Below are 26,736 nucleotides of genomic sequence, written 5' to 3'. Positions count from 1 at the left end.
AGGAAAGAAATTGAAGAAGACCTCAGAAGATGGAAAGATCTCCCATGCTCATGGATTGGCAGGATTAATATAGTAAAAATGGCCATTTTACCAAAAGCAATCTACAGATTCAATGGAATCCCCATCAAAATACCAATCCAATTCTTCAAAGAGTTAGACAGAACAGTTTGCAAATTCATCTGGAATAACAAAAAACCCAGGATAGCTAAAGCTATCCTCAACAATAAAAGGACTTCAGGGGGAATCACTATCCCTGAACTCAAGTAGTATGACAGAGCAATAGTGATAAAAACTGCATGGTATTGGTACAGAGACCGACAAATAGACCAGTGGAATAGAATTGAAGACCCAGAAATGAACCCACACACCTATGGTCACTTGATTTTTGACAAAGGAGCCAAAACAATCCAATGGAAAAAAGATAGCACTTTAAGCAAATGGTGCTGGTTCAACTGGAGGGCAACATGTAGAAGAATGCAGATCGATCTATCCTTATCACCCTGTAAAAAGCTTAAGTCCAAGAGGATCAAGGACCTCCACATCAAACCAGACACACTCAAACTAATAGAAGAAAAACTAGGGAAGCATCTGGAACACATGGGCACTGGAAAAAATTTCCTAAACAAAACACCAATGGCTTATGCTCTAAGATCAAGAATCGACAAATGGGATCTCATAAAACTGCATAGCTTCTGTAAGGCAAAGGACACTGTGGTTAGGACAAAACGCAACCAACAGATTGGGAAAAGATCTTTACCAATCCTACAACAGATAGAGGCCTTATATCCAAAATATACAAAGAACTCAAGAAGTTAGACCGCAGGGAGACAAATAATCCTATTAAATAATGGGGTTCAGAGCTAAACAAAGAATTCACAGCTGAGGAATGCCGAATGGCTGAGAAACACCTAAAGAAATGTTCAACATCTTTAGTCATAAGGGAAATGCAAATCAAAACAACCCTGAGATTTCACCTCACACCAGTGAGAATGGCTAAGATCAAAAACTCAGGTGACAGCAGATGCTGGCTAGGATGTGGAGAAAGAGGAACACTCCTCCATTGTTGGTGGGATTGCAGACTGGTAAAACCATTCTGGAAATCAGTCTGGAGGTTCCTCAGAAAATTGGACATTGAACTGCCTGAGGATCCAGCTATACCTCTCTTGGGCATATACCCAAAAGATGCCTCAACATATAAAAGAGACACGTGCTCCATTATGTTCATCGCAGCCTTATTTATAATAGCCAGAAACTGGAAAGAACCCAGATGCCCTTCAACAGAGGAATGGATACAGAAAATGTGGTACATCTACACAATGGAATATTACTCAGCTATCAAAAACAACGAGTTTATGAAATTCGTAGGCAAATGGTTGGAACTGGAAAATATCATCCTGAGTGAGCTAACCCAATCACAGAATGACATACATGGTATGCACTCATTGATAAGTGGCTATTAGCCCAAATGCTTGAATTACCCTAGATCCCTAGAACTAACGAAACTCAAGACAGATGATCAAAATGTGAATGCTTCACTCCTTCTTTAAGTGAGGAAAAAGAATACCCTTGGCAGGGAAGGGAGAGGCAAAGATTAAAACAGAGACTGAAGGAACACCCATTCAGAGCCTACCCCACATGTGGCCCATACGTATACAGCCACCCAATTAGACAAGATGGATGAAGCAAAGAAGTGCAGACCGATAGGAGCCGGATGTAGATCGCTCCTGAGAGACACAGCCAGAATACAGAAAATACAGAGGCGAATGCCAGCAGCAAACCTCTGAACTGAGAATAGGTCCCCCGTTGAAGGAATCAGAGAAAGAACTGGAAGAGCTTGAAGGGGCTGGAGACCCCAAAAGTACAACAATGTTAAGCATCCAGAGCTTCCAAGGACTAAGCCACTACCTAAAGACTATACATGGACTGACCCTGGACTCTGACCCCATAGGTAGCAATGAATATCCTAGTAAGAGCACCAGTAGAAGGGGAAGCCCTGGGTCCTGCTAAGACTGAACCCCCAGTGAACTAGACTATGGGGGGAGGGCGGCAATGGGGGGAGGGTTGGGAGGGGAACAGCCATAAGGAAGGGGAGGGGGGAAGGGGATGTTTGCCCGGAAACCGGGAAAGGGAATAACATTTGAAATGTATGTAAGAAATACTCAAGTTAATAAAAAAAAAAAAGCTGGCTGGAAGGGTGGACTTTTATACAGTTTTTGAAGTATGTTTAATGAAAGCTAATGGGTAAGTACATTGTGGTGGTAAGTATCACTTGGCTACTAATACTGAGTCATAAGGGTGGGGATTTCCATGTTTCAGGTGAGGAATAGGCCAAGGATAGACTGTTGCCCACTGGTCTGTTACTCTACAATTTAGAGAAATATATCCCTAAATTCTGTCACACAGTTAGAGTTTGTTATACACATAGTTCAACAGTCACACATGTACCTCCAAATAAGACAGGACTTGATATCTTATGCTTATGCTAATTTTGCAGGTATCTAGAATGTAACCATTACAGTTTCAAAATGTTTTCATTCAGAATTCACAGGAAGTCTTGATAAACCAAGCGTGTATGAAAAGATTGTTTCTAAAGCCAAATCCTGAAAGTATGATGCTTGGCCACATGAGATGAATCCTAAGCCACATGTTTTGACTTTACAGAGACAACAAGCATTTGGGTCTTTGGAAAGAATATTCTCTTTGAAGATCAGGAGACAGAAGGAGCAGGTAAGTTACATACAACAGAGTACAAGAACACCAGGCTTTTCATGAACTGAAAATTAATATTTTGCTTCAGTAACCCCAGTGATACATGCAGATCCTCAATGTATTTTCTGCCTCATTGAGATTTTGTCTAATGTTGATTCTGTTCTTCTTTGTCAATTTCCAATATTTCTTTGGAATAATGTATTATCTATTTTTTATTTTATACTATATATATAACAATATATATTATATATGTATATTTATATATATAACAATATATAACAGCTGATTAATTGCTCACAACACAGTTTTCTGTAACAATTTCCTTCAAGGTTAAAACCTTACATCCTACATAGATGTTCTTCAAGAAGAAAGATAAACAGCTCAAAATAACTTAAATAAGTCCCCGAAATTGACCAAATTCACTAAGCTTCTTATTTCTAAGAGTAAATAGCCAACCTACTGATAATTTCTCTCATATAAGAAAAGTTGCAAAGATTCAGGAGACCAGAGCCTGGAAAATGCAGAAACTGGCCAAGCTTCCTAGAAGAGGCATAGAAGACTTGACACCTTGCAAAAAACCTGTTTAGCTGCCTGAATGCTATACACTTTTCTCTAGTTTCCCAGCCTTTGTTAGCTGTCACTCACCATTCTGGTTTGGATGCTGAGATATAGTTATATTTGAGCCATTTCTGGTGCTATAAATAACCCTGACCCATAATCCTTTAAGTGGCAAATATATTTTACTGTTTCACCAATTTGGGCCTTGACCATGTCTATGTTTTGGTCTGTTGTCTCCCTATTTGAAATGAGTAGAAGTATTTGCTTTGTCTCTCTAAAAATACCTTCTTATGAATCGTATGTTTAATGCTTTACATTGAGTCCCAGAAGGCATATTTATATTGCACTTCTGAACAATTTTGAACTGTTAAGAGTTTTTAACAATAATTAGATGCATTTTGTCATTAGATGTCCATAAGAATTCAAAAAATGAGATATTTGAAGATGAAATCCTTTCAAATAGCTCATATAGTGGATGATTAGCTTCCAGTGGGTAGTAATATTTAAAATATTTGAGATATCTGTGTATATGCAATAGATTATTGATAAGTTGTCACTGGTGCTGGCTTGTGTAGCCTTCCTCAAAGGATACAAATGTTTGTATATCCCAGTACTAAGCATGTGCATAGTCTGGATACAAAATGTCCATTTCACCATAATTTCCTCAGTATTCTTCTCAAACTTCAAATACTGAAAATAAAACTGAAGTTTACTCTTCTGGATTCAAATAATGTATTAGAAGTTTTCTAAAAATATTTATAGTAAAATTATGACCTTTATAACTGAGTAATTTTCTCTAATCAATGCATATTGTAAAAGTAACTATTTTCTGTGATGAAAGAATGAGATGAGAGTTGTATGTAAAATATGAAGATAAATGTCTTGGGCCGATCTCAGACAGTTTCCTTCTATTTTCTAACTCTCATCAGGCCCAGGCTAGAAAGTTTCTAGCTTCCATAAAATCTAATCTTCTGCAAGCCTTGATCCTGAAGTCTTCAGATTCTAGTCTCTGTCTTTCCAGCCAGGCCTAGAGTGTCTCATCCCTTGAAGAATTATTGTGGACAAGTTAACTCTTTCAAGTTCTTTCTGAAATGTTGCTTGGTAGTTCAGCTAAAAATTTCTCTTAAAGCTGACTAATTCAACCTGGTTCGCCTTAGTTGTCATTGAATTGCTCTGCTTTGGCCTTCAACTAACTCTGCATTCCATTCTAACCTCTGACTCCTCTTTCTCATTCTTTGGTGTCCTCTGTCTTTACCTGCAACCTGACTCTGGAAAACTGTCCTGGTAAAAATTCTTCTTCTTCCTCCTCCTCCTCCTCCTCCTCCCCCTCCTCCTCCTCCTCCTCCCCCTCCTCCTCCTCCTCCTCCTCCTCCTTTCTCTCTCTCTCAGTCTGTCTCTGTCTCTCTCATTTTCTCTCTCTCTCTGATGCTCTCTTAAATCACTTCTCTTTCTTGTTTGTTTTCTTTCTTGTTTAACATATTCCATCTCTGCCTCATTCTTTAAAATTTTTCTCTTATTCAACATTTTGCCACTTTCTAACATGGCTGCTTACATCTATAAACTAACCTTGCTTTTATTGTTTGATATTAAAGTTGCTTTTTAAGGCATGTCTGTATTAAATGAAGATCACACTGTATTTCAGAGTGGGTCCACATTCTATCCCAGTCTCGAAAACCTAGGTCTTTGGATGCAATCTCTACAGCAGTCATATTGATGGATTCAAACTGTCACATATATAGTACTTTTGGGTATATTGAATTTAAATTAGCTATTCTAATCATAGAGTGAAGAAACAAGTGTACACTATTTTTGTTTTTCAAGATAAATAACTGGTATTAAACATAGTAGTATATTTGTTTCAAATTAGAATGTTTTATTTGTTGCTACATATTTTCAAATAAGTAAAGAACTAGGAATATACCTCTGCTGAGTATCTTTAAAAACATAAATTTTATAATATATCTCACATAATCAATATGCAATCTAAACAAATAATTTTAAATCACTTCATATAGTATGTTACAAACCTAAATAGATCATATTTTTATCCAAATTTTTATGCAAATAGTGGATGCTTTCTGTATAATTTCCCATTATTTGAAGGAGGTTTAAGGTGAAGTTTCCGTAATTTTGAAAAATTAAGTCTTAATGCTGAAATAATATTCATTTTTCCTAATATTGCAATGACTGTAGCTAACTGTATGGGAAAGAAAAGAATCATTTTTTTTCTTTACTCTTTTTTATATGAATTACATTCAAATGTCCGTTTCCCCTCCCCACCTCATACTAGTCCCTCTATGTCACCTAACTTCTCCCCAGGTCCACTCTTACCCTTACTCCATTGCTTCCCTTCAGAATAGAGCAGACTTCCCAAGGCTATGAACTGTACAATACATAGCAAGTTACAATAATACTAGGACATATCAAGGCTGGAGGAATTAATACAGTAATTGTACAACAAGTATCCCAAAACCTGGCAAAGAATCAGAAAAAAATATAATTTTAAGAACATAGGGACAAATGTTTTATAAGGACATTTTGGCAGAGGCAAAGTATAATCATTTTTTATTTGCTTATAAACATCTTTTTATCAGTATAATGCAAGGAGGAACACTGATGCTTAAACAATGTTTGTTTAAAAGCAAAACTTTGTTAATGGGTTTGCAGATATGTTTGAAGCAAAAGAGTTCATTAAGAGTAAAACATATCAATTTATTTACTCAATAACAAGATGTAATTATGTTCAAATTAAATGTACAAAACATATAATTTATCTGACTTTAATTGTCTCACAATGCTAAAAATCTGGTAAATAGTTTTCTCAATGCCCCTATGACATCTTTGTTCCTCAGGCTATATATCAAAGGATTGAACATTGGTGTCAAAATGGTGTAAAACAGAGAGAGAAGTTTGTCTGTCCCCTCATGCTTATTGGACTTAGGTTTTAAATAGGTGACACTAGCTGATCCATAGAATAAAAATACAACCATAAGGTGGGAAGAACAGGTAGAAAAGGCTTTTGTCCTTCCTGTGTTTGATGGCAACTTCAGGATGGTTGAGATGATCCTGCTGTAGGATGCAAGGATCAACATGAATGGGACAGTGACAATCAATATTGCAAAAATAAAGACCACAATCTCATTCACAAAGATGTTCCCACATGCCAATTTGAGTAGTGGAGGTATGTCACAGAAGAAGTGATTAATTTGGTTAGAATCACAGAAGGGCAGAGACAAAATCTGATAAGTTTGACCCACTTGAATGGGAATACCAATGACCCAGGAAGCAATCACTAGCTGGGTACACAGCTTGGTACTCATGACTACAGGATAGTGCAGAGGGTTACAGATGGCCACATAGCGATCATAGGCCATCACAGCCAGCAGGAAGCATTCAGTGGCCCCCAGGATAAGGAATAGGCACATTTGTGTAGCACAGGCCAAAAAAGAAATATTTCCTTTCAGTGTGAAAAGATCCATAAGCATTCTAGGAAGAGTGACAGAAACATAACAAATTTCTAGGAAAGAAAAATTGCTGATGAAAAAATACATGGGGGTTTGCAGACTGGGATCAACCCTTGTGATTAGAATGATGATGCCATTCCCCAGCAGGATAATCATGTAGATGAATAGGAAGATTCCAAAGAGAAGCCAGTGCAATTTGGGAATATCAGAAAATCCCAAGAGAACAAATTCTATAGGTACAGTAAGATTTGTCTCTGTGATTTTAAATTTGTTTGCTCTTTGTAGGTTTAAGTATTTGGATTGCATTTTCCTCTTAGCAAACCAAATTGGGATTTTATTTTAGTCTTTATAACTTCCAAGGGTTGTTGTTGTTGTTGTTTTGTTGCTGTTCTTGTTGTTTTTGTCGATGTTGTTGTTCTAAAGGTTTATTGTGAATCTTGAAGTTTTTTTTTTTTTTTTTTATTGTGGATGATGACTCTGGAACTAGAAGCAGTGAATTTACAGGAATTAAAACTGAAAGAGTTTTATATATAAAGTCTTCCAAATAAGTTGACCATGTTAGACATATTTTCTAATTGTATTGATGAAATCCATAAAACTGTATCTTTATTCACTTGCCATAGGAGAAGGATAATAAAAATGTATTCGATCTTGCTGTTCCTTTATGAGGCTACTTCTCCAACCTCCCGGGCTCCATCTGTTGCCATAGCCTCACAATTTGTTTAATTTAGTTCCTAACTCTTTGAATTTCAAAAGTAGCTTTGATGTCTTGAAGGCTTTATTATGAATAATTTTAATTACATCTTGAATTTCAAACTTGTATGGAGGTTGAGGTAAACAGGACTAAACGTTTTGATTGATCTGCCAGTGTCAGGATAGGAGTTTCCCTTTATTTTCTGTATGGAATCGTTAAATGCATAAAACATTTAGGCAGTTATACTTTTACAGGATTTTTTCTTTTACTTGTATAGTAATAAATGTCTGATTATAACCTCAGTATCTAGTTTAATAAATAATTAAAAGGCATTAAACAAAAAACTCATCTTTATGTTTTTTTAATGTCCAAAATTCATAAACCACAATATTCATAACAATTATTTTAAAAGGTGTGGTAAAATGGGGATGTTAGAGAATAAAAAGAGAATACCTGCGGTAATTCCATTGAAATCTTTATCTTAATCATTTATCATATGAGAGCTATGGTATAAGACCCAAAAGATTACTCAGCTCTGTCCACTGCCACTCTATTCTGGTCTATACAGGCCATTGCCAGCCTGTTAGCTAAAGCCTATTAGATATTACATTGAGCATCCCCAGAGCTCCTATGCATGTGTTTGTATCTTTTTCTGCTCTGTAAGTTGAGTATCATTGTATTATAGGAACAGAGAAAGCTCTGACTTATTCTGTCATCGGATGTGTGATTTAAAATTAAAATGATGGTACAGCTTTTCATTAGAATTGGCTGCTTCATATAAATCAAGTGGAAAGATCCTCTGAGAATGTGAAAACATAAAATTCAAAATCCAGATCATAAGATATTGCTAACTCATAGATTAGATTAAAATAGATAATATTGAATCAAAAATAGGCATTTGGCTTTTTCCTCTTTATTACTTTTCCTTGTATCTTAATTATCCCCATAAAAATTGAGCAACTTTTACCAGGATAAACACAGATAGACATATATTGTGTAAAATTTTTTCCATAATTTTGATTGGGAGTCTTATAACTGATATTCAGGCATAAATCTTCCCAGTCAAATCAGCCAGTTTACCAAAGATAATACTTGTAATATGGAAGACACAGTTGCTGTCTGTTTTCTCCTCTACCTGGAGAGTTGTAATACAGGGAAAGTACTTCGAGGAAGGCTGTTATTTTTACTAATAATGTTCCCTTTATTGTCAACATAGCAAAATATGTTTTCATTATAATCAAAGCAACATTCTTTCATTATGCTTCTTTATAGTTTTATCATAATTATAGATAAAATTGTTAAGAATTAAATGTTCCAGAGGCTTACCACATATATTAGCTTATCATTTAATTTTTATCTTAAGAAAAATCCAAGAATAACCAAAAAATAAAACTTTAAGGTCAATATACTAAAATTCTTGATTTCATATGTTCAATCCAAATTATTGAGTGATACTCCATAAATTTATACTACTGAGAAAAATATAAACATGTTAGCAATTTACCTTTACAGTTTTGGTATAGTTGTATTTTCTTGACTGAACTTTTATTGTTTTTAATATATAAAAGTAAGGGAATATATCATATTTTATTAGAAGCTGACTTGTTTTCAAAGCACCCAGTACCATTTATAAAGAAAATACTTCCTTCCAGTGGGGATACCTATTCTCCCTCATCACACCTAAATTGATACATCAGTGCCCGAGTTTGCAATTAGTGTTAAGTTTATTAGAAACAATCCCTGTATACCAGACAAAACATTTTTATAACATTTCTAAGGAAAGTTGTTCCTCTTCCCAAATACATTCAAATCATTTATCAGCCCCAAAACAATAAACATTAGAAGTTTGATATTATCTATCTGAGATCATTCACATGTTATATCTGTTTTCTTTCTTAAATGTGTGGTGTTGTATGCTATCTTTTTCATGTTGATAATTCATACTCGCCAGAAAGAAGATGCACCACATTTAACAAACACAGTTGCACTCTAGAAGTTGGAGATGCTCCACATGTTTGTGGAAGCATCCTGAAGAAGCTATAAAATATTATTATAACCAACTGAACAGACTTTCAATTGGGAAAGAAAAAAAGCAAGGCATTTTAGCACTTTTTGCTGCCTAATATTATTTTTTAAAAAATTTATGCAGCATTACTCTTAATCATTCTGTCCTAAGTACTTCATCTTTCTAAAAGTATAATATCTTTATTGCTTGGGTATTTAAAACATAAATAAATTTTGTATTTTTAATATTCATATATATACGTACATACACACACACACACACACACACAATACTTTCCTTTCAAAACTAACGAATTAGATAAAAAGACACTTTCAATTGCATTAGATTTGTCTCATGTACGTTATATCCCCACAGTGCAATAGATGGGTAACAATGGGGAATCCTGTAGTTGTACTGGCCCAGCTGCCTAGACAATCACCCATCATAGGTTTTTCAGGTTAGAATCCATGGCTCCTGGGGTACTGTGTGCATTTTCAGTTCCTGAGAGACCCACAAACTCCCTCAGACAGTGAAACGTTCTGTTTGTGTTTCTCTTTATGTTCCTGTTGAATCAGGGAACCACAGGACAATTGGACTTAAACATATATACTCTATACGGCTTGAAAGCAACACTATATCCTTGAAACTCAACTGTATTGATCCTGGAAATTGATAATATATTGTTTGTGATAAGCATATCAAAATCTCTATTGCTCTCAGTAAAAATTGTTATAGTCTCAGGCTTCTGTGGTCTGTTCTGGCTGAGCCTGGTTTAATATTCAAGTGGTCGTATCAGGTTAGCTTGACTTGGTAAGTAAGCACAGTTGCTTATGGGTAACAGTCTTTATTATATAATGAATGATGTATACTTACATTTAATATATTACAAACACTTTCTGGAATACTCATTAACTACATACAATTTATATTCTTTTTTCCTTTTATTCTTGAATTTTAACAAAAAATCTTCTATGTAGTAGTATTTAGAACTTAAGAAATACCAGTAATCTGAAACTATGTGCCTTTCATCCATAACTTTTCTCTTGGGATTCTAGCACTAAGTACTGAAGATAAAGCAGACACAGTTACTAGAAATAAAGGTTTAAATCACTATGGATCCCGCTCATGAAGATTTCTTCTCATGTGTACTATTTAAAATATCTGGGAGCAAAATTACTTATAATTAAATAAGAATCAGATACTACCTATACAGAATGGAGAATTAACAAAGTTAAAGATGAAAATGTTACAATAGATTTCACTGACATCTACAGGATAGAAATGTTCTGTAATGCTATGATTAGTAAGTTGAAATATATAGAATTAAAAATAATCTAAAAAAACAAAAATCAATCCCAGATGATACTTAAAATAGATCAGTAATGATCCAGGAAAGCAAGAGTTATTAAAGTTTCCAACAGTAACCAATACTAATGAGTCATCAGGTTTGCTACTGATTCAACAAGAATTTTTAATTTTTCTAATTCTTTATTTATTTTTCAGTTATTGAGATTATCATTATTATTATATTTTATGAAATAATGGACAAAGCCTATATTAAGATTAAAGAACTCTCTAAATTAACTCTATGACATTAGTGTTACCATAGTACCAAATTATTATTGGACATAAAAGGAAAATGTAGTAAAGACTACAGATCAATTTATATAATAAGCATAGAATAAAACTACTCATAAAATACTCAAAAAACACCCTGACCCACAAAACTTTGTCTTTGTGGCAGTAGGCCTTCTACCACCCAGGACAACCAGGTAAGAGGCCTATACTTCAATCCCCTGCTTCTGGGTCCCTCAGCAAAGCAAGCAGCCCTGACATTTTTCCCATCCATTCTGTGCTCCATTTTCTAGTCCATACTTCAAACTACCATCATGAATCAGCTCTCCACTCCCAGAACCACAGCTCTGCCTGTCTCCAAAGAGACCTGTTGCCATATAGAACATCCAGTCCAAGAGTTCTATTACTATCAGGTAGTATCAGAGTAGCCAACACCAAAAAAAAAAAAAAATGGCTGAAGGCAAGCACAGGAGCACATTCAACAGAAGACAATGCAATAAGGTACACAGAAGACAATGAAATATGGTACAATAAAAAACAAGGTCCCCTGTGGCTGCTTGCTGTAGATACATGCTCAACCCCAGTGTGTTTTGCCTATCACAATTCTCTTGATCCCTTAGGCTGTGTCTCTTTTGAGCTGTTTTCATACAATGTTCTAAAGGTAACCGCAAGTGTCCATGCTCTAAACAGTGGGCAGGAAGGATTTGTACCTAATGATTCCTCCTATCTGATGGCATTCTTGGGTTTGAAGTTGATGGAGACTTACCTGCCATGCTGATGTACTTGGAAATGCTTTATATTATAGTCCCCAGAATGATAAGTTGGTTAAAGAATTGAGAAATAGGTCACTATTAAGGTAAAAAGATATTCCTCAAATGAATTTTAGTGTTAGACAAGTAAAACTCCATAATCAAAGTATTTAAATTCATCAGTATGGTAGAATCATCAATATTGCTATGTCACTTGTTTCTAGAGTATGTAGTCTATAAATATTTTCATCAATTTCTTATTTCTAAAGGCAGAGGCATATACTGATATTTATCACAAAGTGGATTGGTAATTGAGTGGTGAAGAACACTTATTGCTCTTATAGAAGATCTACCTTTAGTCCCCAACAACCATAAAGTGGCTCAAAACTACCTGTAACTCTAGTTCCAGGGGAATCTTCATGGGAATTGCACACATGTGGGACACATGTACCTGCAAACAAATATTTATAAACATAAAAATAAAAGCAAATAACTAAAAAATAAGTTCTCTTTGTGATTTCTCCAAATTGTGTCCTTCTATGGCACAGACTTCACTATATTACTTTATACCAAGTGTACTTTACAAGAAAATGTGTTAACATTTCCTGAAATAACTACTGCTTCCTGTGGTGAGCTGGAGCTTAAGGTTCTTCATTAATTAATGTGAAGAAACTGTTAGGCAGCTCATCTTAATCAAAACCTACTTATTTAGAGATACCTGAAGACCAAATTTCTCAAGCTTTCTTTCTACTATATATTCATGTTATTTAAAGTAACATGTAATATTTTCAATGACTGTGGGAGTACAAAATATTATACAAACAAGTTTTATTAATGTTTATTGCTCTCAACATTATCGACCTATGTCTCCATGATTCTCTATTTCCTATCTTCCACAGCAGATACTCAAACTTTCTCAATCATCTTTATTCTATTATTACACAGGATCTCACTATATATCTCTGGCTAGCATGGAACTTCGTGCATACAACAGGCATGTCTCAGACACAAACTCTGCCTAATGAATGACTGTACCTTGGCTTATCTTTAAACTTGAGACATTTTCTCCCTTTTAAACATTAACAATTAAATTGAAACCTAACTGATAGATACACACACAAAATTGTTGACACTTTTGGGACAATGGGTTACTTTTTTGTCGCGCCCACCTCGACCGGCAAGGAAGACGCAACACCGTTGAATCCTTCTCAATCAGCCTTTATTGCAGGAACACCTCATTGATAGTACGGGGACCCCGGGGAACAAAGGCACTCGCCCTAAATACAAGACAGGCTGTGGCTGTAAATTTGTCCACTGGGGATTGGTGGAGCATGAAATACCTATTTAGCATGAATATCACCCTGGCCTTGTAGGTGCTGGGGGTCTGCCAACACATGCGCTGTAGGTGTTTACCACAAATGACCACCGGATGTCGGCGCCATCTTTAGCCGCTCCCTATATCTCCCTCTTTTTTGTTTTTTTTTTAAAATGAACCCATTAGGTGGAGGTAGTGGTCTGAGAGAGGTCAGACATGTCTCACAGTGCCCAGCTCGGCCATGGCGAACCACTCTTTCAGTTAGAACTGCACCCCAATGGCTAGAGATGACTTATGTACAACACACCGTCCTGGGCTATACGTGTGTGTTTAATATTAGGGGAAAAGCAGAGCAGAGGGGCATAGGACCAGCCCGAATGTTCGAACAGGGCAAGGCCACCTCTGTCTATGACTGGTCTAGATCTGGGTGTCACGTCATTACACGTCATTGCTCCTGTCTTAGGTCGTTCCTCTCTAAAAACTTGGCCTTACTCGTCACTGGAAATTAACCCTATCGCCACCGGGCTCCTGTCTTAGGTTGGTCCTAGCCTGAGGAAAGTTGCCCGTCTCTGGATACAATGACTTCACATGACAGTGACAAAATATGATCTAGGGCGAACTCTCAGTCTATCAGAGAGGCCAGCCATACACTGGGAGAAGCACCGCTTTCAATGGCCGCCATAGCTTGGTAAACAATCGCTTTGTGTCTGGCAGGCTCTCGTTGTAAACGGCAAAAAAGCCATAAACATACTCCACATCCCAAGACAATGGCCCCCCAGGCAAACATGCCAGCCCAATCTTTAAAAAATGAGAAAGCATTAGTGATCCACGAGGTGAAATCTCCAAACGTGATGGGTTCCATTCTGGTGTTGTTAAGGACAGCAATCAGCAATTGTCTCGATAATTGTTCCACTTCCATGGACCAGTTTCCTTTCAAATAATTTGAGATTTCTTTGCTCTGTTGAAAATACTGAGAAAAGTTAGCTTGCAATGGAGTAACACATAAGCCTCTAAGAGAGGAAACAGGACAGCTGCGTCATATGATATAATGCCTCAATTTGTTCTTGAATCAAATCTATTCGTTGGTTAGCTAATAGAAAGCCAGATGCCAAGTGGGCATTAAATTCTTCTTGTATCTCTAATGCCACTGCGGTTCTTTCTACAATCTGATTGATAGTCTCAGCTGTCTGTATTTGATTAGTCATAGGTTTAGTAGCAGCATGGCGATCCGCAGCAGAGCGGCCATGCATATCCAAAATTAAGAAATTTAGAGTAAAAAGAGCTAAAGACAACTGTTCTCTTGGTGTTTTGCCATAGGCAATTCCCCCTTTTTGTTTTTGTAAGAGTTCTTTTAAAGTACGATGTGCTCTTTCTACAATTCCTTGACCTTGGGGATTGTATGGCAATCCTGTAGTATGTTTGACCTGTATTGTTTGGCAAAATGTCTGAAAAGACTTTGTAGTGTAGGCAGGTCGGTTGTCTGTCTTGAGGCTGTCAGGCTTTCCCCAGGCTGTCCACGCCTCTAAGCAATGACTAATGGCATTACGAGCCTTTTCACCAGTCATCAGAGTGGCATGTATAATGCCAGAACAGGTATCAACAGAAACATGTGTATATTTTAAATTTCCAAATTGAGATATGTGTGTGACATCCATCTGCCAGAGTTTTAATGGAATCAGACCACGAGGGTTAACTCCCACCTGAGGAGGGTGGTGAAACTGAACACAATTCTGGCAACATAATACTACATCACGAGCTGTAGCTCTAGAGATTTTAAATTTTTGTTGAAGAGTGAAAGCAGGAACATGAAACTTTTGATGTAATTCTCTAGCAAGATCAACTGGAGCTGCATGAAAAATAAATTCTCTGCGAGTACTAGCATCCACCAAAGCGTTATTACTGGCCATGGGACCAGGCAAATTAGTATGAGCTCGAATATGTTGTATGAAAAACTTATTTTTTCTTGGCCCAAATTAATTTTTGTAATTCTAAAAGAATTTGACATATAGTACTAGTCAACCTAATTGGCCCTGTAATTTCAAGTGAGCGCACAGCGTTAACTACATAAGCAGAATCAGAAATTAAATTGAAAGAATCATGAAATCTTTTAAAAACTTGCAACACAATTTTACATTCTGTAATTTGGGGGTGCCTAGCTTCTAGGATAAGAGTTCTATAAAAATATTATCTCAATTTAGATCTGTTTCTCTAGGTTGGCTCATGTCACATATTGTCTAGAATGACTCAATCTAAATTATCAGTTTTATGTCAACTTCTTGTTATAGATGTTATAATTTTTTAACCATATCCAATAACTTAAAGGCCAATAATCTATGACCAAGGCATGTAGAACATATTTATACATTTAAAACCAGTCAGAAACAAAATTGAAGTGGTTAACACATGTCTTTAATATTTAGACCAAGCACCATTTTTGCTTTTCTAGCTGTGATTTTAAAAGAAACACCTTGTCACCTGCTAAGTCTAATAACAAGTCAGGGATTTTTCTAAGAGAAACAGCCATCAGCTCCCATACCAAGAAGCTGAGGAGCTGCTGGCGCCTTTAAGATTAGCTCCTGCAGATGCTCCGCCCCCGGGCAGCTTCTCCAGCTGACCTAGGCTCTTTGCTGCAGGTACAGGGCTCCAAAGGCCGATTGAAACTGCTTTTTATTCATTTGTTCTCTTTTCAGAAACGAGTTAAGACCAAATCAAGGTGTGAATGACCGGCAGATAAAGTTTTTACCATTTTTTCTTTTGAACATGAAACATAAAACATTTAAACAATGAGAAACAAAAACCACAGACATAAACTGACAGACATGGACAGCTTGGTGCACCAAGGACAGACAATAAACATAGAGGGAAAAAACTAGATGGTGTCCCACTGAAAGGACTCAGATATCTTATCTATGGAGTTCAGAACCAGAAATAAGCATTTCTCTAATAGGAGCCAGCAGAGAGGCAGGACGTCTCCTACCTTTCTTCTGTTCCCAGGAGAGCTCTGAAAGTTTTTCTCTTTCTCCAAAGCATCTGTGGAGAGTCTGGGAGGACTGTTTTTCCCAAACCTATTCTCTCTCATGTCTAGGGTGTAAACTGTCTCTAATCAGGGTCCAAAGACTAAAACATAACCCTAAAAGAATGCATACACAAAAACACTTTACCATTACCTTGTCTCTTTTTTATTACAAGTTTTACTCATGCTAGCCCAAATCATTGAGGCCTTTTCTAGCCCATCTTACCTCAATACGTCCCTGTTTTATGGCTCCAGGAGATAAGGGCCAAAAGGTTTTATGGCCCCTGGTTCTTGGAACAGAGCTACTAAATCAGGAGAAGGATCTGATCTTCAAGTCCTTATTATTTTTATCTCGTCCTGTCAGAGTAAAAGTTGGTCAGAGTTGATGAAGCATCTGCATTTGAAACACATCTGGTTAGGCTTGGGCCTGGAATGTTCTCTGTTTTAACTTTTACCTCTGGCTGTTGGCAGTTTTGTAGTCCGAGGGGCTTCTCTGTCCCCCAACCTGGGGCATTTTGACCACAGGGGCAGGAACTGGCTGCTGTGGGGATAGGATCAAAGGCACTCTCCATGTTAATGATGACTAACGAGAAAAATAACTTAATGCTGGAGACTAACTCCTCTCTTGGAATAAAACCAACAGATAAGGCAGGCTCCCTGAAAGAACTTCTCTTAATGAGCACTCTCTTTCTGTGAGCAAAAGTTGAAGGTCTGGCCACTAAAAGCAGAAATTCTTTTCTTGTTCTTGTTTTCCTTAGAGTCCTCCCCCACCTCACTCTCAGCCTTTTCAGATCATTCCTCCTGTAGCATTTCTAACACAGCCTGTCCCTTTAAGGTTCCTTGTTCCCAAGCAAAATTTAAATCTTTCCCAGCTTTTCTTACCTGTCCACCTCGAGATTCCCAGACAGCCAGCCAAGGTGCAATAGCAATCGCACTCACTAAGAAATCTCTCTATAGTGTTTCTTTTTATCCTAAGCCTTTTTCTTTTAAACAGCTCCTGAAGAGCCAGAAAAATTGGGTGAGACTGAGCAGTTTCCATGTTCACTGTAGCAGCTCCGCAGCTAGTTTCGCTCCCCTCTACTGTGTGGGCTGGGAGCACAAGCACAGATAAAACACTATGCTTCAAAAATTAACGTTGGCTATCAACCAACACACCGCCACTAGAGCGGGGTCCATAAAATTAAGTTTCCTTTCACTACACCTGTTCCATAGCTGGAGAGAGGAAGGCTCTGGTTAAACTCCCCCAGTCTCCAGGGGTGAGACAGTATCTGCCAAGAGCCTCAATTTGAGCGATAACAAAAGCTGAGTTGACTCCATAGGTTTTGACTGACTCTGTTAATTGTTTTACTGTCTTAAAGTCAACAGGTTCATGAAGTCGCTGCCCTTTGCATCCAGAAAAACTGGAAAACTCAATCCTAACTCTTTCCATACTTCCGGGCAAAAAGAAGTACTTCCTGAAGGCTTCACCATTGTTTTACCTTGAAAGTTATATGGTGGTGCAGGAGGTGCTGTTGGCATAATTCCCTTCTTATTTAAGTCCTTGGCTTGTTTCTGCACAGCGTAAGTGTTTGGCCAGTCAGAATGATAAATCTCTTTCTCATAATGAGCTACCTCCTCCTCAAGGTCAGCTAAGTCACTATCACTAAACTCTGAATCACTATACATCTCCAAGGTCAATGCCTTTAATGAGGGATAATTTTTTTTTTTTGTTCCTAGATCCTGATTACTATTCTCGCCTTTGTCTATCCTCTCCTTGATCTTTTCTGCCTTTTCTTTTACCTCTTTTCCTCCTTTTCTTTTCTTTCCTTCCTTCAAAACTTTCTCTCCTTCTGACATATTCTCCTGTTGCTCTGTAAGGATTCTCTGATCTGTCTTAACAGCTTCTTCACATCGTTTATCTTCCAAGCAGGCACGGATCATACGCCAAAGCGGCCTTGTCCCTGGTTTAAGCTTGCCCACTGTAGTCTCCTTATCCAGATCTTTTCCCAGCTTCTCCCATGCTCTCAAAGTGAGCGACCCTGACACTATAAACCACGGGGCACAACGGTTACACTCATCAAGAAAACTCAGCAGGATTTTCTTTTCAATTTTAAGCTTACGCTAACCAAGAAGCTCCTGAAGAGCTGACAGGAGCGGGGTGGAGTGTGAGCTTCCCATGCTTTTACGACCTTATTTACGATCGATTTACAAGCAAGGTGAGCTGGCCGAGCTGGCGTGTTTATTTACACATGATCTTGTGGCTCATCATGGACTCTTCCCAACAAATGCATTCGTGCCCTGGACGGTGGCAATTCAGACAGAAGCAACACCACAATACAAAAAGAGTATAAGGCAAAAGTGCTAGTCCAACCCACAAAGGATCAAATGGAAAAGACAACATTACCTTGCTCCACAAACCCCTTTTTGCCTCTAAACCAAGGGTATCATTGTCTCTGCTTTTCCAGAGAACTTTATTGTCCTACTAGGGAAGTTTTACAATCCCTTATCCCGGAGCTTTATCGTCCCAACTTCAGGAACTTTACCGTTCCACTTCTAGGAACTCTATTGTCCCAATTCCGGCAACTAACTGCCCCTACTGGGAACTTACCAACGTCGACCGTCCTGAGGCTGAAAAAGTTCTGGATCCAGACGAGAAAAGATAATTTTCTCGGGTCCCCGTAAGGGCCACCAGTTGTCGCGCCCACCTCAACCGGCAAGGAAGACGCAACACCGTTGAATCCTTCTCAATCAGTCTTTATTGCAGGAACACCTCATTGATAGTACGGGGACCTCGGGGAACAAAGGCACTCGCCTTAAATACAAGACAGGCGGTGGCTGTAAATTTGTCCACTGGGGATTGGTGGAGCATGAAATACCTATTTAGCATGAATATCACCCTGGCCTTGTAGGTGCTGGGGGTCTGCAACACATGCGCTGTAGGTGTTTACCACAAACGACCACTGGATGTCGGTGCCATCTTTAGCCGCTCCCTACACTTTTTAATACTAATACACACAGTATAATATTTAACTAAAAGGAAAATATGTATAATTTCAAAAGTTGGTCATTTCTTCATTTTGAATATACTCAATGTTGTTTCCTCTACCTTTCAGTGCATTGCCATTTTCTGTAGTCACACTGCTGTCCAGTCACTATAACTTAGTATCAAATTATGAGAGTTGCCTATCTTCTTGGGTCCTGGTTCTTCCTTGCATCTGCTTACCACAATTATATTCTGTTATTTTAAGTTGTGTAATCTGTAAGATTAAATATATTGAAGGATTAAAAAAAGGTGAGAATGAGGAGAATTGAAAGATTAAAAACTTTTAAAACATAAAACTATGTGCCTATTGCTATCACTTGCTTATTAAACATTCTAGCTATATTCAATAAATTTATTGTAATCTATACCTTTATGGAAGCACTCTGTATAAATAAAATATGCACTTCTACATAAGAGTCTCATATATAGAGAAGTTCACTAGCTTAGAAGGTGATCTTCTTCATTTGAGAAGAAAAAATTTAAAGGCATCAAGAAGCACTTGAAACATCAGTGATATTCTTGATACATTTTTTCAATAATTTAACACTAAAATTCCACAGAATGCCAGTTTTCCTTTTTAATTTTTGATAATATGAGCAGTTTATTGTAAATGTGACTTTTTAACAACTTTTTTTCTTTTATTGGATTTTTAATTTACATTTTAAATGTTATTCCCTTTCCAGGACATAAGCCCCAATCCCATTCCCCTCCTCTTCTCCTATAAGGGTGTTCCCATCCCCATTCATCCCCCTCACAACATTCCCCTACACTGGGGTCCAACCTTGGTAGGACTAAGGGCTTCTCCTTCCATTGGTGCCCAACAAGGCCACCTTCTGCTACATATGGAGAGGGAGCCATGAGTCAGTCCATGTATAGTCTTTGCGGATTGGTTTAGTCCCTGGGTGCTCTGGTTGGTTGGCATTGTTGTTTTTATGGGGTTGCAAGCCCCTTCAGCTCTTTCAATCCTTTCTCTAATTCCTCCAACAGGGTTCCTGTTCTCAGTTCAAGAGTTTGCTGCTAACATTGGCCTTTGTATTTGATATGTTCTTTGTATTTGCCGTGTCTCTCAAGAGACATCTATATCTGGCTCTTGTCAGCATGCACTTCTTAGCCTTATACATGTGACTTTTATTCACCAGATGTAATCATCATCTTGGAGGCTTATATCTAAATAACCTCACACTTTCTAGTTCTTTCTGAACTCTAGATGGCTGATTCAACTGAGTTGTTCCGGATCAAAACTCCTCTTTGAGGTGACTGACTTAAACTGGCTTCATCCTTCTCCCTTAATTGCTCTGTTTGGATAAACTGCCTTTAAATTCCATGAACTAAATGCCACTGACAGCACTCACTAAAGGAAATGAACAGACCAGAAATGTACTGTACAAACTCAATTGAACTCAGCCGTTCAACTGACCTGCACCACACAACACTGAACTCAACTACAGTCCTAACTCTCTATCTTTGCACGGCTCTCTTATGTCTTCTTTCTTTCCTGTCTGTTCTCCTGAAGGTTGGTTATAGCCTATGAGACTCATTTTGTCAAATTATTCTGATTCACCATTTTGTCTGCCCTCCAATTAGACCTTCAAACTTTCACATTTTCAAACATAGCTACTTCCTTCTAGAAACTAACTTTAATTTCATTGTTTAGGATTACAGCTTTGTAGTAAAGCCATGCCTCTATTATAGCCAGAGGGATTAAAGTTGTGTCTGAATTCCAGACAAAAGTACTGAAGGTGTGAATTAAGGTCATGCCTAGATTCCAGTCAGATCACATAGACCTAGAAGACCTTTGGATATGATCTATTGCCAGAGTAGCCATATTGCTGGATTAAAATTACTCTACTATCCCTCCTTTCAATTTAAGCTAAAAATTGTACACAGTTTAATTCTTCCAAAAAAAAAACAGTTATCAATAAGTTTAACTTAACAGTCTAATAACCTTAAGAAGATCCATTGATGCCGTGATCGTTTATACCATCATTTCTGACACTCTGTCCTTCAGCACATGTCCATTTCAGCATCAAGATTTTCCAGTGTGCCAGTCTGATGAACAATCTGTCCTTTCTCAGTGTGTTGAACTGTCGCCCATGCTTTCTGCACATTCTTCATTGCTGTCTTCTATTGTATAACCCTTCCTTGAGTCACACCTTTCATGTGGAAGCTTCTCTTATTCAAATTGGATCTTTGTCAGTCTTGATGGAACTCATAGCCTTTCATCACTGGAGAAAATATACAGAAAAGATTGTCCCCAAAGTTGACTTCCATTGTGATATTGGAACATCAAAGTATACAAGTTGATCTAAATCAGCAGGTTTATTTCTCTAACGTTCAGTGTCTTTTAACCAATCTTATTCCCCTTTTCTGTTAATCAAGGTGCAATTAGATTTTTATGACTCATTACACAAACGAGATACTTAGGCACTTATATTGCAAGCTCTCTTCCATGCCAGCAAGCCAGGCTTCTCACACATTTAAACATGAGAACAACAAAGCTGTCAATGTATAGTGTCTCTGATACCTAGTTTAGTTTCCTCTAGTTGCTCTGAGGGTGGCTGAGAAGCACCGGGCTTACATCCTGTGTTTGCCACGGTACATGTTAACTTCCTTATGGAGTAACCCATTGATACACAATTACCTTGCATATCTCTTGCTGATCTGCATTCACTAGTCCTAAGGGTTACCACAGTTTCTATAAATCCTGGAAGATTGAGATCTAGAAGAGTCTCTAGGAATACCATGTTTACAATTCCTTTTCAAAAGACAATGTAGCCCACAGTCAAAACAACAGACACATTGATATCTAAGATTGTTTGTTAATTATGTAGTCAGTAGGGTCAATATCATCTGTAGTTCTAATCATACATGGGTACTGACTGAGCTTTTAAAGATCTAAGAACATTTTAAAAATCTGTGTTTGCATTTTTGGAACATAAAGTTTCAATTGATACCTGACTTTTATCTAGATCTAATATTTTCCTCTTTATAGATGATTTTAATTTATGTAATAAGTCAGTAAAAGTTTCTCTGGAGCTTTGCATAATTTTTTGAATGATAGACATTTTTTCCTTGTTCCTCTATACTATGCCAGGCTCTTAAAATTATTAAAGTACATTCTACAATGATAGAATCATAAAATTGCACCTGTTTTGTACATCAGCATATTTACCTTTACCTAACAATTGATCTTTCCTGATATTAATATCTTTAGACCTATTATGATTTTTCATAATTGTAGTTTCTTCTCAGTACCATTTCAGCTTTTCTATTTGAGAACTGGCTTCCAGTATAGATGCCCCTAAATCTTTCCAGTATTGGGGGATAATCCTGTTTTGGGTAGCCACGGTATTTAATATCTTTTGCATATAGGATAAGTGCATTCCATAAGTTGTTATTGATTCTTTAAATTGTTTAATATCTTATATTTTAACTGAGTTCCAGGCTAGTTCATTTTGTGAATTATCACCATTTTCCAGCATTTGTTTCAGAGTAACTGGGAAAGTCATATACTTTCTTCAATTTCATGAAGAGGTTATATCATAAGTTGAATGCACTGTCTATCTTGATCCTCAATTTCATAAGGCACCATAGATTTACAACTAGGCACATTCTGTTTTCTTACTTTCTTTATCTCTTAGCTATAAGGCTTTTGTACTATCATATTTTTTCTATTTATTTATATATTTTTCTTGTTGCACATATACTTTTTCTTTTTTTTAAGCTGTGTATGAACATGGTATTTATTATAAATGTAGGAGCAAAGGAATCTTTTCATCATCATATCTTAGAGTCCTTGGTTCTTCTGGCCTGGTTAAAAATGGTTGAGACTAAAAAGGGGGGAAATACAGTTCTTAGTGATGGTCAAAACTTTTTGTGAAGAATACAAAAATGTACCATTTTGAGAATGATATCAGGGTAAACAAAACACAAGAGTAGTGTTTAAATTGAGATCTCATATGAAAGAGCATTATTCTGAATTTTTTCTCGGAAGCTATTAAACATTGGGCCATATTGTTTTCTTTCCTTGTTTATGAATGAATTAAGAGAAAATTCCTTTTAAGTGTTTGATCCTTACTGTGTATTTTGATATTTCTTGTTTCCATTGTATCTTCCACTATATTAATAAAAAGATTTTGACTCATACCCATGTTTTGTGGTTGGTGATTAATGCTCATGTGCGTGGCCAAGACCCTTTGGTGAATTATTTTATCTTTTCAGAGGAAGTAGCTACAAAGAAAGAGCAGTAATTAAAGGTTAGTCTTTTTTTTTTTTTGTATCCAAAGTACAACTTTATTTAGTTGCTTTCCATTCTTAGACTGACTGATAGGATTTAATTTTTTATTCATGTTTATGTAGCAGAATGTGCCTGATTTCTAGACAAGGAAAAGGGGAAAATGCCGAGTTATGCAATACAGACACATAAGTCAACTTATCTCATCATTAGCATGCCATGTGCCCTGGTGTCTCTTTATATTGACCCATCTCTGTCTTATAATGATGTCTTCATCACCATAGAATCACTTTATTTTTTTTTTGAAGAAGGAAGTTTTATTTTTTTTAATTTATTTAATACTTAATAATTCTTTGGATTCCGGGCAAATATCCCCCTCCCCCCTCCCCATCCTTATGGGTGTTCCCCTCCCAACCCTCCCCCCATTGCCGCCCTCCCCCCAACAGTCTAGTTCACTGGGGGTTCAGTCTTAGCAGGACCCAGGGAATCCCCTTCCACTGGTGCTCTTACTAGGATATTCATTGCTACCTATGAGGTCAGAGTCCAGGGTCAGTCCATGTATAGTCTTTAGGTAGTGGCTTAGTCCCTGGAAGCTCTGGTTGCTTGGCATTGTTGTACCTATGGGGTCTCAAGCCCCTTCAAGCTCTTCCAGTTCTTTCTCTGATTCCTTCAACGGGGGTCCAATTCTCAGTTCAGTGGTTTGCTGCTGGCATTCGCCTCTCTATTTGCTGTATTCTGGCTGTATCTCTCAGGAGCGATCTACATCCAGCTCCTGTCGGTCTGCACTTCTTTGCTTCATCCATCTTGTCCAATTGGGTGGCTGTATATGTATGGGCCACATGTGGGGCAGGCTCTGAATGGGTGTTCCTTCAGTCTCTGTTTTAATCTTTGCCTCTCTATTCCCTGCCAAGGGTATTCTTGTTCCCCTTTTAGAGAAGGAGTGAAGCATTCACATTTTGATCATCCGTCTTGAGTTTCATTTGTTCTAGGCATCTAGGGTAATTCAAGCATTTGGGCTAATAGCCACTTATCAGTGAGTGCATACCATGTATGTCTTTCTGTGATTGGGGTGGCTCACTTAGGATGATATTTTCCAGTTCCAACCATTTGCCTATGAATTTCATAAAGCCGTTGTTTTTGATAGCTGAGTAATATTCCATTGTGTAGATGTACCACATTTTCTGTATCCATTCCTCTGTTGAAGGGTATCTGGGTGCTTTCCAGCTTCTGGCTATTATAAATAAGGCTGCGACGAACATAGTGGAGCACGTGTCCTTTTTATATGTTGGGGCATCTTTTGGGTATATGCCCAAGAGAGGTATAGCTGGATCCTCAGGCAGTTCAATGTCCAATTTTCTGAGGATCCTCCAGACTGATTTCCAGAATGGTTGTACCAGTCTGCAATCCCACCAACAATGGAGGAGTGTTCCTCTTTCTCTGCTTCCTCGCCAGCATCTGCTGTCACCTGAGTTTTTGATCTTAGCCATTCTCACTGGTATGAGGTGAAATCCCAGGGTTGTTTTGATTTGCATTTCCCTTATGACTAAAGATGTTGAACATTTCTTTAGGTGTTTCTCAGCCATTCGGCATTCCTCAGCTGTGAATTCTTTGTTTAGCTCTGAACCCCATTTTTTAATAGGGTTATTTGTCTCCCTTTGGTCAAACTTCTTGAGTTCTTTGTATATTTTGGATATAAGGCCTCTATCTGTTGTAGGATTGGTAAAGATCTTTTCCCAATCTGTTGGTTGCCGATTTGTCCTAACCACAGTGTACTTTGCCTTACAGAAGCTTTGCAGTTTTATGAGATCCCATTTGTCGATTCTTGATCTTAGAGCATAAGCCACTGGTGTTTTGTTCAGGAAATTTTTTCCAGTGCCCAAGTGTTCCAGATGCTTCCCTAATTTTTCTTCTATTAGTTTGAGTGTATCAGGTTTGATGTGGAGGTCCTTGATCCACTTGGACTTAAGCTTTGTACAGGGTGATAAGCATGGATCGATCTGCATTCTTCTACATGTTGACCTCCAGTTGAACCAGCACCATTTGCTGAAAGTGCTGTCTTTTTTCCATTGGATGGTTTTGGCTCCTTTGTCAAAAATCAAGTGACCATAGGTGTGTGGGTTCACTTTTGGGTCTTCGTTTCTATTCCATTGGTCTATCTGTCTGTCTCTGTACCAATACCATGCAGTTTTTATCACTATTGCTCTGTAATACTGCTTGAGTTCAGGGATAGTGATTCCCCCTGAAATCCTTTTATTGTTGAGGATAGTTTTTAGCTATCCTGGGTTTTTTGTTATTCCAGATGTATTTGCAAATTGTTCTGTCTAACTCTTTGAAGAATTGGATTGGTATTTTGATGGGGATTGCATTGAATCTGTAGATCGCATTTGGTAAAGTGGCCATTTTTACTATATTAATCCTGCCAATCCATGAGCATGGGAGATCTTTCCATCTTCTGAGGTCTTCTTCAATTTCTTTCTTCACTGTCTTGAAGTTCTTATTGTACAGATGTTTTACTTGCTTGGTTGAAGTCACACCGAGGTACTTTATATTATTTGGGTCTATTATGAAGGGTGTCATTTCCCTAATTTCTTTCTCGGCTTGTTTCACTTTTGTGTAGAGGAAGGCTACTGATTTATTTGACTTAATTTTATACACAGCCACTTTGCTGAAGTTGTTTATCAGCTTTAGTATTTCTCTGGTGGAACTTTTGGGATCACTTAAACTATCATATCATCTGCAAATAGTGATATTTTGACTTCTTCTCTTCCGATCTGTATCCCCTTGACCTCCTTTTGTTATCTATTTGCTCTGGGTAGAACTTCAAGAACTATATCGAATAAGTACGGAGAGAGTGGGTAGCCTTGTTTAGTCCCTGATTTTAGTGTGATTGCTTCAAGTTTCTCTCCATTTAGTTTAATGTTAGCAACTGGTTTGCTGTATATGGCCTTTACTATGTTTAGGTATGGGCCTTGAATTCCTATTCTTTCCAGGACTTTTATCATGAAGGGTTGTTGAATTTTGTCAAATGATTTCTCAGCATCTAATGAAATGATCATGTGGTTTTGTTCTTTCAGTTTGCTTATATAATGGATCACGTTGATGGTTTTCCATATATTAAACCATCCCTGCATGCCTGGGATGAAGCCTACTTGATCATGGTGGACGATTGTTTTGATGTGCTCTTGGATTCGGTTCGCCAGAATTTTATTGAGTATTTTTGTGTCGATATTCATAAGGGAAATTGGTCTGAAGTTCTCTTTCTTTGTTGGGTCTTTGTGTGGTTTAGGTATAAGAGTAATTGTGGCTTCATAGAAGGAATTCGGCAGTGCTCCATCCGTTTCAATTTTGTGGAATAGTTTGGATAATATTGGTATGAGGCCTTCTATGAAGGTCTGATA

At 37.5% G+C, this 26,736-nt stretch overlaps 1 protein-coding gene across 1 annotated transcript; it reads right to left on the bottom strand.

Annotated features, from left to right (window-relative positions):
• Nucleotides 1-6,056: 6,056 nt before the first annotated feature.
• Or10ag52 (olfactory receptor family 10 subfamily AG member 52) lies at nucleotides 6,057-7,037 on the bottom strand. The gene has a single exon (NM_001001377.1). The coding sequence runs from the start codon at nucleotides 7,035-7,037 to the stop codon at nucleotides 6,057-6,059; it is 981 nt and encodes a 326-aa protein (NP_001001377.1).
• Nucleotides 7,038-26,736: the final 19,699 nt, after the last annotated feature.

This window comes from Rattus norvegicus, chromosome 3 (genome assembly GCF_036323735.1).
Source record: "Rattus norvegicus strain BN/NHsdMcwi chromosome 3, GRCr8, whole genome shotgun sequence".
Classification (NCBI taxonomy): Eukaryota; Metazoa; Chordata; class Mammalia; order Rodentia; family Muridae; genus Rattus; species Rattus norvegicus.
Note: the sequence above shows the minus strand (reverse complement) of the source record. Positions and strands in the feature narration are given on the sequence as shown.